Source organism: Rhinatrema bivittatum, chromosome 4 (assembly GCF_901001135.1).
Source record: "Rhinatrema bivittatum chromosome 4, aRhiBiv1.1, whole genome shotgun sequence".
Classification (NCBI taxonomy): domain Eukaryota; kingdom Metazoa; phylum Chordata; class Amphibia; order Gymnophiona; family Rhinatrematidae; genus Rhinatrema; species Rhinatrema bivittatum.
The window spans coordinates 366,902,409-366,915,172 of record NC_042618.1 but is presented as its reverse complement, the minus strand read 5'-3'; the positions used below and the strand labels follow the sequence as shown (position 1 = coordinate 366,915,172).

The 12,764-nt window shown below is 46.1% G+C and overlaps 1 protein-coding gene across 1 annotated transcript in view; it reads left to right on the top strand.

The window, feature by feature from the left end:
- The window catches only part of ACAD9 (acyl-CoA dehydrogenase family member 9), a 149,559-nt gene that overhangs the window by 115,759 nt on the left and 21,036 nt on the right, over nucleotides 1-12,764 (top strand). Inside the window, exons 14-15 of the mRNA XM_029600815.1 lie at nucleotides 7,517-7,643; nucleotides 7,907-7,984. Of these exons, the coding sequence (XP_029456675.1) occupies nucleotides 7,517-7,643; nucleotides 7,907-7,984 (205 nt within the window). The remainder of the gene's footprint in view (nucleotides 1-7,516; nucleotides 7,644-7,906; nucleotides 7,985-12,764) is intronic.

The window sequence follows — 12,764 nt, the reverse complement described above, 5'->3', positions numbered from 1 at the left end:
TTCTCCGGTTTTGGTCCGCAGAGCGGGGTAACCCAGTTAATACTTCTTTCTTGGTAGTTCTTGTGTGTGGTAGCTCCGGTAGTGGTCTGCAGTGCGGGGTAGGCCGGAGATAGATGTTGGCAGCAGGCACAAGACAGCATGGATCCGGTAGTGGTCCACAGAGCGGGGTAACCCGAGGATCCGCACAGCAAGAGAGAAGCAGAGTTGTAGATCATGTCTAGTACTCACTCCGTAGTGTTGCAGTAGAGATATCGTTGTAGCAGCAGCGGAGACCCGGAGCAGGAACACTGAAGGGTAGTCCAATAGAAGTAGCGAGAGGTACTCACTAAGCTGGTGAAGGTGAGACTCGCAGAGAAGGCGCTCCGAGGAGCGTATAGCCCTGAGTGCAGCAAGGCCCCCGAGGAGCGAGTCCCTGAGTCGCTCAGTCTGGAACGCAGGAACAGCGAGGTGAAGCATATCTGAGAAAAGGAATTGAGCATGATGGAATCCTTGCTAACTTGATGGTAGGAAGGTCCGGTAGGCTTAAGTACACTTAGGCAGTGACGTCATGCGGAGGGGGACGCCCCCGATGTTCCCACCATGACGGGGATAAGATGGAGGCAGGCAGGCGCGCGCGTGCCCTAAGTTACACCAGATTCAAGATGGCAACCAGGATCGCCCACACTGTCCCGGGAACACCAGGGAGGTCGGCATGCAGAGGCAGTGGTGGCCATCTTTGCCAGAATCAGAGCTACAGGGCAAAATGAGATGAGCAGCAAAGGTCACAGCCATCTGCAACCGACGGGCGCAACATGTGCTTGGCAACAGCATTACCAGATTTCTTGTAGTCAAGCGAAACAAAAAGCTTGGTGGATATTGAGGTCCTCAGTCCACTCCAGATAGAAGGCTAAGGCTCTTAAGCAATCCAAACTGTATAACATCCATTCATTTTTGTGGACATGGCCTGGGGATAAAATGTTGGAAGAACAATTGACTGTTCAAGGTGGAAGTTTGAAACTAGTTTAGGTAGGAACTTAAGATGCGTGCACAGAACCATCCTGTTGTTGAAAAACTTAGTATAAGATAAGTCACTAGAGCTTTCATCAGCTGGGTCAAATCTACATTGATGTCCCAAGGCACAGAGGAATAACTGAAGAATGTATGGAGATGAATTTACCTTCTATACGATCGTAATAAGCACCAGTTTCACTGAGATGAATCCTAACTGACTTGGTCTTCAAACCAGCCTCAGAAAGATGCAGAAAGTAATCAAGCAGTTTTTATGTGAAGCAGGAGAAAGGCCCTAGATCCTTTCTCTCACACTATGCAGTTAACTTCCCACTTTAAACCATAGAATTTCTTTGTAGAATCCTTCCTAAAAGCCAAAAGACCATGACAAATCCTCAGAAAGATTCAGGGTTTGCAGGGCTTACCCTTTCAACATCTAGTCTGAGAGCCAGGGACATGATTTTGAGATGGCACAGCAGCTCTCAGTCTTGAGTGATGGGAGCTGGGGAATTCCCCAATCTGATTGTATTCCTGATGGATATCTTCTGCAGGAATTGAAACCAAATCTGTCGCTGATGTGAAGCTATGAAGATAGTTCCTTCAGTCTCTTCTGAGTTTCAGTAAGGTCTTTGCCACCAGAAGAATTGGAGGATACAGGTACAGAAGGCCCTTTCTATTTAGAACAAAGACATTCTAGGCTAGTTTGCTGTGTACCCCTCTCCTGCAGTAAAAATTCAAGATCTTTCTGTTCAAAGGAAACACAAATCTACCAAGAGTATGCTTCAGTCACAGATTATCTAGTTTGCTGCTACTCTTTTGAGAGACTGTTCATGGAGTACCAGGACATTCTTCTTGCCAGCTAGATACTTGACTGTGAGAAGTATTCTGTGGGAAATAGTCCAATGCCACATCTGGAAAGTTTCCTGACACAGGAACTATGATCCCATCCCATTCCATGACTACCTGGCTATTTGGACAATGACAATTTTGTTGGACAAACAATCTCTGAAAGCCTTTAGAACATACCTTACTGCTCTATGCTTGAGGAAATTTATCTGATAAAATTTTTTCCTGAGCAGGCTAGAGGAACTGGATGCAGAGCCACTGTAGCTGAGCTCCCCAGCCCAAGTTGGATGCATTCATGGTTAAGACAATTTTGTACTGGAAGAATTTGGAAGGGAATTCTCATGGCCAGGCTAAAATAAATCAGTCACCAGGACAGAGTCCCGAAGAGGCTGGGTTATGTAGATATTGTTTCAGAAATCCTTAGTGGCTTGATTCCACTACGATCTTGGGATACATTAGGATTTTTTCATGTGAAGATGTGGCATAGGGATAACATGCACTGTTGAAGACATGAGGCCCAACAACCTCAACATATTGACGTCTGCTGACTTGTTATCCTCTCCATTTTGGATATCAGTGTGGTAATCCTTTCTTTGGGAGAAAGGCCTTTGGCCAAATCATGTCTAGCAGAGCACCCATAAATTCTAATTGAGATGATGAGCTCAGGTGAAATTTGGGATAATGGGAGTTGCTAGGGTTCGGCACCAAACACCTGAATGATTTTGCTCATTGATTCTGTAATGTTTGGCTGCCTGCGGATGGTCTCGTAGTCTGCCTCACTCACCCCAACGCTGATTCCTTCTCGCGGCAGGGAAGCTGTCATGCTTTCTCCTCCTCCTGGGCCACCTTAAAGTTTAAAGGGCCCACGACAGGAAAAGCTCTGTTGTGCCCTATGAAGTCACAAGCTGGCTCTATTTGAGCATCGCTGAGACCACAGCATCCTGCATCACAGTGCGTGTTGCTACTCATCTCTGTACTTTTTTTGCCTTGTCTTATCTCCTTGTTGTCCTGCCTTACAGTTTACCTTACCTTACCTTGCCTTGCCGTACCTCTGTTACCTTGCCCTGTCCGCTCTGCCTATGTCTTGGTCCCTTGTGCCTTGTCTTGTTTTGTTTGTTCGTCTTTGCCTGATTCCTGATTGTGACCTCTGCTACAAATACTGACTTTTCTTCTGGACTACTGCCTACCCTGACCCTAGCTTGGACCCAAATACTGTTTGCTCATTGCCTACCTTGACCTGGATACCATTGCTTGCACCATTGCTTGCTACAGCCCAGACCTCTGCCTGACACTTGACTTCATCAGACCATTTCTTACGGGTTTTTTGCCTAAGCCCTGCTGGCCCCTGTGGGAAACATTTTTTATAGCTCCAGTCCTAGTAAGAGTGTGAGTCCATCTGCTATTAGTGTGGGCCTAGTAGGTTCACAGCCCAAGGGCTCACATCTGTGAAAGATTGTGGAGAGCCTCCTTGAGATGTGCCCTTGACACAGTCATCCAGATAGGGAAATATATGCATCCCCAGTGTGCACAGATGCGCAGCCTCTACCACAAATCATTTTGTGGAAACATGGGGTGCTGACATCAGGCCAAAAGGAAATGTGCAGTATTGGATGAGGGATTTCCCTTGGTTGAACAGGCTTGATTGCATTGGCCTCCAAGAGGGAGGAGAACTCCTTTTATAGCAGTTATTGATGCTGAGAAGCTGCCCAAGAGCTGCTTGGAAGGGCATTCAGTAGAATTATCTTTATCTTTTGATTATGATGAGTCCAAGTGTATGAGGTAACTCTGGACCAACAGTTTATGAAAACCTCTGCGGCTCCCCCCAACGAAAGGAAGGTTCTCCAACATGGGTACTGGGATCCCATCTATGCTCCCCGATCCAGTCGACCCCATCCAAGGTTTCGATTGTGATGCAAGATGTGACTTTTGGGCTTTCTGCTTCTCTCTGCTGTTTGAGTTGAGAGTGAGGTTCCTGTTGCTGGGGGGCAGAGTGAAGCGTTCCTGTTGCTGGGGGGCAGAGTGAAGCGTTTTCTCTGATGTTAGAAATGTCTCAGTGTCCCAGTCCAGTACCTCCTAGATAAGGAAGGTGGGTCTGGAGTAGTAGTGGAGAAGATCTGAAGTGTCGAACAGTAGTCTTTCATTTGAGCCATTGTTTCATTGATATTCTCTCCAAAGAGATTCTCCCTATTGCATGGCACATCATCAAATCTATCCTGGACATCCTGTGGTCAACCTGAGGCCATCAGTCAGGCAATTCTATGGATGCTACTGTAGAGACTCTTAATGCTGTCTCAAACATCAAAGGTCAAGTAGATCAATAGTTTTCCACAGTCAGCTAGTGATTCCAGTATGCTATGCTGCTCTTGAGGGAGCTGCTCTGGCAGTCTCTTCACATTTTTCAAAATGTCTCGTATGTACTGGCACATGAAGAGTTAGTAGGAAATTATTTTTACTTTTTATTTATATTCTGCCTTTTAGCCATTTCAGAGCAGATTACATTCAGGAACTTGGTAGGTATTGGGGCCTATGTGGGATTAAGCATAGCCCCAATACCCTTTCCTCCAAAGTATATCAAGGGTATGAGAAACCCTCTCCAGAGATATCAAGGAGTAGGTTCTAGACCTGTTGGCTTTCTTGTGAGTAGATTTCGTAACCACTGACTGGTGCGGTAGCTGCTGCTTATCAAATTTGGGAGCCTTATATTTCACTCGGCACCTTGATCACAGGAGTCACTGAGAATGGAGCCTTTCTTATTCTCATCCGGACCTCCTGAAGTATATCTTACATGTGTACTGATGTTATATTAATAGGAGGGTCTATGAACTGGAGGATGTTAAGCATTTTGGCTTTGGACTCTTCCTCCTCCTACAACTCAAATGGAATTGCATCTGCCATTCTCTGGATAAAGCTGGAAAAGAAGAAGTTCTCAGGAGAAGACCTCCTTTCCTGTGGAGGAGAACTATCAGAGGGATGACCCATTGACTCCTTCCTGATTAGAGAAGTCCTCGGATCTATATCTGTATCCTCAGGAATAGTGAGTCCAAGCCCTACGGATATGTCAGGAGCGTGGATCGGGATCTCACCCAGCTAACAGACAAGGCCTTAGAGAGGGCAGCACTGGTCTGTTGGGGCCTAACCCTTGCTGAACTCCTGTGATTCTGTGAAGTTCTCTCCCTTGGTGTGCTTGAAATTTATCAATGTAGTGGTACCAGATGCTGATTCCCCTCAGGAACTGGCAATTAGGCTTTTCCACAAGATGCCAAGAGCCCATCAGGGGCTTGATAGTCTGAAAAAAAAAACCAATACTGTTGATGCCGGTGCACCACTGCTTTGCATCTTATGTTCTAGTGCCTCCTGAATCTTTCTGTCCAGCTCCTCCTCCTCAAACATTGCCATTGCCAGCATGGACCAGGAAGCAAGAGGGGAGGCCACATCTTCCTGGGACACCAGAGATAAATCAGTGGCTAACAGCTGAACTCCTGAAGACAGCTGAGATTCCCAGGTCTGTAGTGAGGATGAGCTCTTCTCCCCATGGGACTTCATCGCACATTAACTGAGACCAAAGTTGATGCTTCTTAGCCTTCACTCGATGCATATCATTGGATTTCCACATGCCAGTACTGTAGAAGCAGAACCCTGTACTTTCTTTGGTTGGGAAGAGAGAGGCCATCGTCTCTCTTCTCAATTCTACCTGGTACTTGATATTGAAGGGATTTGATGCCTTCCTGATATCTATGTATATCCAGCGATTGGTGCAGCTCCTTGGTTCTTTGATGTTGATGGCAATGGACCAGACTTAAATCTCCTAAAGAACATTTCTATGAGCTCCAGCTGGGAATGATGTCCTCTAGGGGCTGTGGTCGTCCCTTGGGCAAAGCACACTTCTATTATGGGGATCTATGATAGACATGATGCATTTGCTCAGGGGGCATTTGTTAAAGCTGGTGGCCGCCGCCTTGTGGGGCATCGAATGAAAAATTAATAAGGCAAAATCAAGCAATTTGATTATTGAAGCAAAATCTGACCAACGCAGTCTCGATGCACTGATTCCAGCAAATTACATGGCTGAAGAAAAAGCAAGAAAACTTAAAACATGGATGAAAAACCTACTTAAGAGAACTAGGAAGATGAAAACAACTATGGGGCCCCATATGAAGCAGCTCCTGTGGTTTTAAGAGAACTCATACCCACATCAGGTAAAGCAAAAAAAAAAAAAAAAGGAACCATGACCTGCAGGATCCCTTTAAAAGAGACTGAAGGGGTCCCCACATGGGACATAGTGATTTAAATTGGGCTTCACAAGCCCAGTCAAAAATGTCCAAAGCTTCTAGAAGCCTTGAAGTAAAACGTATGTGCTGGGCTTCCACATGTGAGGAATGCCATCCTGCTTTATCTCGGAGGTGGGGGGAGGAAATTGTTAATTTTGTAATCACAGAATCTACACAAACTGTTTTGACAGATTTCATTTTACTATGAGCTTTAATTTTCAGTTAGATTAAATAGTAACAAATGTAAGGATCAGAGAAGATGAGAAATATGAGTTGATGAATGGAAAAAAATACAGCTGAGCAAATGGCTACCTTGCAGGGTCTTTCATTGAATTTATTGATGAATATGGATTGAGTGGAGAATGAATATGGGTTCTGTAGTTGGATATTAATATAGAAAGACTAATCGGACAAAATTCTTTTTCACTCAGTGCACAATAAAGCTCTGGAATTTGTTGCCAGAGGATGTGGTTAGTGCAGTTAGTGTAGCTGGGTTCAAAAAAGGTTTGGATAAGTTCTTGGAGGAGAAGTCCATTAATGGCTATTAATCAATTACATTTAGGGAATAGCCACTGCTATTAATTGCATCAGTAGCATGGGATCTTCTTAGTGTTTGGGTAATTACCAGGTTCTTGTGGCCTGGTTTTGGCGGAAACAGGATGCTGGGCTTGATGGACCCTTGGTCTGACCCAGCATGGCAATTTCTTATGTTCTTAAAGAGGGCCACTATCCTACAAATATGTATATAAAGGCACACTTAGAAACTGAAATTCACTTCTGGCAAATACTGTACATTCATATTACAGAAGAGGAAAGTTAGAGAAAAGGAAGACCTTAGGTAATAGCAAGAAGTAGGCAACACGGTTCTGAAAAATTAGCAAAAGAAAGAGAAACAATTTTTCATCATTTTGGATCTGCTTAGTTTGCTATCACTCAAATGGGTCCTCCAATGCACTTTACTGTTTAATACATGAGAAAAATGTACACTACCACCTTTGGGATGGATAGTTGGCAGCATATTTCTTTTGGCCAAACTGCATAAAAGCTTACGAAAAGGTGGGAAGTGATTACTTAATTATAGTTGAGTAAACTGAAATGCATGGAGATAAAGGTACTTGTCCATAGGTCACACAGACTATGATTTTGAACTTGCATCCCAGGTGTTTCCCTGATATGTGGTTTAACACACAAGACACATCTTCACACCTATCTCTAAGTATTATAGAATAATGCTGGTGGTACTTGTTTAACTGTACTCAGTTACAATAGAGCTCTAAGCATACTGTAACTTGTGGACCCTTAGCTAGGGTGCCCAGTGAAAGAGAAGAAAGACATTTCTCTCACAAAATTTGCAAAGAACCTTGGATTTTCTTTAACTGAACTGCAGTTGCCATGTGGTGTTTATAATCCTTTAGAGAAATAAAGAAAGGGAATGTTGGGATTGCAGTGGAACTGGCTCTGAAGAAACTCCGTGACAGTTTGGGCCGAAAAGTGGATTTAGGGTTGACTGGTAAAGATGGAGTAGTTCATCCCAGCTTAGAGGTAAGCAGTGCACATTGTACCTGGATGCTATACATTAAAAAAAAAAAAAATCTTTTCCAGCTAAAATATTCTTGAGATTAGCTGAAGACCTGCTATGTATATTTAAAATTACATTTGCCTCTCTTTTAGAAACAGCATAGGCCTCTATGGTGATGCCCAGGTCTCTTGTTAAGCATATCAGCTTAACATATTTATTTATTGTTAGTATATGTACAACTTATTTAAAAATAACTAAATGTAGGTCCTCTTTATTTTATTCACAGATTAGTACTAAGAAACTTGAAGAAAATGTTTATTTTTTCGGTTCCACAGTGGAAGCCCTGTTGTATAGATTCGGCAAGGTAAATATATCTCTTTAGTGATGTATGTGTTATAATATCCAGATTAGGGATTTACTATGACAGTAGATCATGGTCTTTCAAATAATTATAAACTTTGTATCCATTCAGCAATTAAATAACTCAAGCAAATGCTTGAAATGTGTATAAAAGGTTATGAGGTGAGCAGAGAGCGAGCTCCTGTCATTCCTTTCCACAAACTGGTATATGCATGGAAAGTCGGATAACAATTATGCAGCTAAATGCTAATTTTGGAATATTTCCAGTAACAAAAGTCCAATCAGGAAAGATACACAATCCATATAATATTAAAACAAAATTTTGGGATTGATTTGTAATGGAAAGAATTTTTAGAAACCAAGTGACCTCATACCCAGTTGCTCAAAACAGACACTTAACTTAAATTTCAAATAGTGCTGCTGTTTTTGCTATAATCATAGGTCACTAGAATAGTTTCAATATAATTGTGCCCAAAATCATTGTGCCCAAAAAATGAAAAATAATTGTATACCATAGTCAAACTTCATAATGCACTGTCCATAATCGGAGGATAATCTACAATCCACAGACTTATCTTTTAATTCCAAACTGTCCCAGTCATGGCCTCTCTAACATCTATGTTTCAAAGATGAATCTTCTGCTTCAGGATAAAATTAGCATACACATATATCAAGTGATGGATATCTTAATAGGCACAAAAACACGATAGAGAACTCACCTTGTATTACACATCTTCATGCATTATGCATCTTAAATTAAGAACAGGAACCATAATGCTGAAATCAGGCCCACCCATGTTAATTTTGCTGCTATTACTTCATCAATCCTCTGGCAATCTGAACAAGGTTAAATACTTGACATATATGCAAATAATGTACTACATCAGTGATGGCATTATCAAATAATACTATACCACGCCATATCATTGTTTAGCCTAGCAGGATGTAGCAAATTCATTTTAAATATTCAAAATTATTCCTTCGATTGAGTATTTCCTGTTTATCCCAATGTTATGTGCTCAACAATCACCCAATGTAAGTTTTCAAACACATTTCCCTTGCCTAAACAATATTGTACCAAGTTGCCTGGGTTTTACTCATAGCCAGGCAACTATGGTGTTCGATTAAATGAACTGAAACTTGTTTTTTAGTATGTCCCAAATAGGGACAAGCAGGATGGTAGTCCTCACATGTGGGTGACATCATCCAATGGAGCCCAGCACGGAAAACGTTTGTCAAAGTTTCTAGAAGCTTTGACCAGCACATTGAGCATGCCGCTATCCACTCGTCCACACGAGGTCCCCCTTCAATCTTCTTTTCTGTGGTGCAGTTGCCTCGTGGTTCTTGGAGTTACTCTTTTTTTTTTCTTATTTTTCTTGATAGTAGCGGGTCTTTTCCCGGTTTTTCCTCATTGGGTCCCCCTTCGCGGTGTGGTAGGTTATTATTGCTTTATTCAACTTTGCGGTCCATTCCAGACTACTCGCCTCATGGTGACTGCAGGTCATCGACTGCACGCCAGTGTTTTTTCATGGCTTTGACCGGTTTTTGTCGGTGCCCCCAGTGCCCTCGGATCATGTCAATCACGGATCCGCATGAGGTTTGCATCCTTTGCCTGGGGGCCTCGCACCACATCCGTATCATCTGTATGACCAGATGACTCCCAGAGGCCGTTGGAGAAACTTTTCAGTTCTTCAAAATCTGCTCTTTCCACTTCTGCGTCGGAACCCTCAACGCCAAGAGGTCGCAGGGAGCCTCTTGAATATGCACCTTCTCGCCATTCCTCTCACTAGCTCTTCACAGGATTGCAGGAATGGTGATAGATCCTCAGTGATTTCACCGCCCTCTCGGACATCGGGGTCCTCCGCCTCCTTGGCACTGGGGAAAGACTGGTCCAAGCACTGTGGGAGATCCCGTAAGCATAGCCACTGGTCATCGTTGGTGCATGGCTCCGGTTCTGGTGTGGTACCGGCAGCTGCCGTACCACCAGCGAAGCAACACCGGGCATCGGAGGCCCAATCCTCCGATGCTCCCAGGGGTCCCGGGTATTCCCCACCGATATTGGTGCCGGGCACCGTACCACCTCAGCAACCTGAGGAAGAGCCGGTGACGCCTCATCCCCCTCTCTCAATCCTGGCCACACCGGACTTTCAGGAAGAGCTGGACCACAGGGTGCAGTCCACAGTGCTTAAGGCACTCCAGAGCGTTGAGTTGCCAGTGCCACTGGTACCCATACTGGTGCCCGAGCCTCCGTTGATTTTTAGCACCTCTGCTGGAGTGTCTGGACATCCTTTTAGGCACCCTCCCGATGCAACCGGGGCCCTCTGTTCCCCAACGGCCAATGATGCCCTCCATCGGAGTGATCCCGATCCTCAGGTCCTCTGAGGAGGAAAATATGGCTGGTACCTTGTTCCCAAGACCATGGTTCCTCGAGCCACTGCTGTGGTCTCCGGTCCCCTCGATGCCATGGGAAGCGTCTATTCCAATGGTGCCCTCGAGGCCTTCGAAGCAAAGGGTTGATGCCCCTCACAGGCCTCACCCGCATCACGCCAGCCCTAGTGAGGAGGAAGGGCCTTACAACCCTTTGGGAGATGATTCCATGGAGTTATCCTCCGAGTATTCGGAAGACCCCCTCTCAGAACCCTTCCTGCTGGAGGAATGGCTCTGGTCACCCCCTTGAGGATCTGTTCTTTGGGGGGTTTGTCAGGGCCATGGCTGAAGCCATTCCCTTTCTGTTGCTCATGGGGGAAGATGCACGACATAAGATCCTGGAAGTACTCCAGTTTTTCGATGCTCCTAAGGAGATCGTGGTTGTTCCCATCCATGACATCTTCAAGGATATCCTCCTCTGGATGTGGGCGAACCTATTTCTATCTCCCCAGTCAACAGAAAGGCTGATGCCACCTATTTGGTGCAGCAAGCCATGGGATTTGAGAAGTAGCACCTTCCCCACCAGTTGGTGGTCATGGAGCCTACCCTGAAGAAGGCCCAGCGCTCCCCCCCCCCCCCCCCCCCCAGGGCGAGAGCAGAGGGAGCTTGATGCTTTGGGCAGGAAGGTCTTCCAGGTTGCTATGCTGGTCACCCATATTGCCGTCTACCAGCTATACATGACCCAATACAGCTGGAACCTCTGGAAACAGGTCTAGGATATCGCAGAGGCTTGCCTCAACACCAACAAGCGGCACTCTCGGCCATCGTCCTTCTGGGTCTAGAAACTGTCAAGCATGAGGTGTGTTCCACCTATGATGTCTTTGAGACAGCGGCCCACGTGGCCATGGTGGTCATAGGTGCCCAGAGACTTCTCCCCCATGTCCATCATGGGGTTCGACCACCCAGCAGGTCCTACTGCAAACGGAACTCTCCACCCTTCTTTTAGCAGGCGCGGTAGAGCCAGTCCCTCACCCCAAGCAGGGCTAAGGGTTCTATTTGAGGTACTTCCTTATTCCAAAAAGGAACGACGGCTTGCGCCCAATTCTCATCTTCAGGGCATTGAACAAGTTGCAAGAGAAAAGTTCAGTATGGTCTCTCTGGGCACGCTGATTCGAGGAGACTGGCTTTGCTCCCTTGATCTCAAGGAGGCTTATGCTCACATAGTCATTTTCCCCGACCACAGAAAGTATCTCCACTTTATGGTGGAGAACTCCCATTACCAGTACAGGGTGCTGCCTTTTGGGTTGGCCTCAGCCCCCAGTGACTTCACCAAATGCCTGGCGGTTGTGGCGGCCTATCTCAGGCATCAGGCGGTGCATGTTTTCCCGTACCTAGACGACTTTTGCAATCTGTTCCCCTCCGACTCAGTGTCCATCTTCCAACACCGCCTCCTGCCATTGTTCTGTATGTTTTCCATTTGTTTCGCCCTTTCAGGGCCATGTCTGGCTTCCGCTGATGCACCCAGTGCCCAAGGATCGATCACTAATCCTCATGATGTTTGCATCCTCTGTCTTGGGGCATCGCATGATGTCCGGGGTTGCTGCTTGTGCACCCAGATGAAGGGAAATCTGCTTTGAGTCGACAAGATGGACAGCCTCTTTGGGTCGAAAAAATCCAAGCCATTGACATTGGAGGACCTCTGAGCCGCATCGATGAACAACACAACATCAACATCAGTGGGACCATTAGTTCCGTTGAAGTTGCCAGTGGATAGGGGCTCCGAAGACCGACCGTTGTCTATCTCCTCTTGGCTGAGGACGTTGGGTTCATTGTCCTTGACGTCGGCACCAAGGAAAGATCGGGCCGAGCATTGTGAGAAGACTAAGAAGCATTGGCACTGGTCACAGTCTATGCACAGTGCTGGGCAAGGGGAGATACCAGCTTTTGCTATGATGCCCCCGAAGCGACCTTGTGGCGAGGAGCACCAGACCTCCATTGATGCCCAGGGTCCACGACGGTCTCCACAGTCCTGGTGCCAGTCGCTGATCCCCCTCACGGGGTCCTAGGAAGATCTGGCCTCTCCTCCTTCCTCTTAGTCAATGTTGGCATCAGCAACATTAGAGGAGCTGGAGCGGCTTCTTCGGTCCCATGGCACCGACCGCACCAGAGCCGGTGCCGCCTGTGCTCATACTGCTTCTAGAGAAGCTCAGTGTGCTCATCAGTGCCTTACCACCCAGCTTGCATCAGTTCCCGGGATGGCACTGGTGCCTAGTGAGGCACCAAGGCCTCCCCATGCCGATAGGGGTAGTCACCGGTTCCTTCTCAGAGGAAGCTCTGCTGAGGCTGGTGGAGATGCTAAGGCTAGTAGCCCCCAGCCCCCCATAATCTGCACCTCTGGACGTTGGCCGAACACCTAG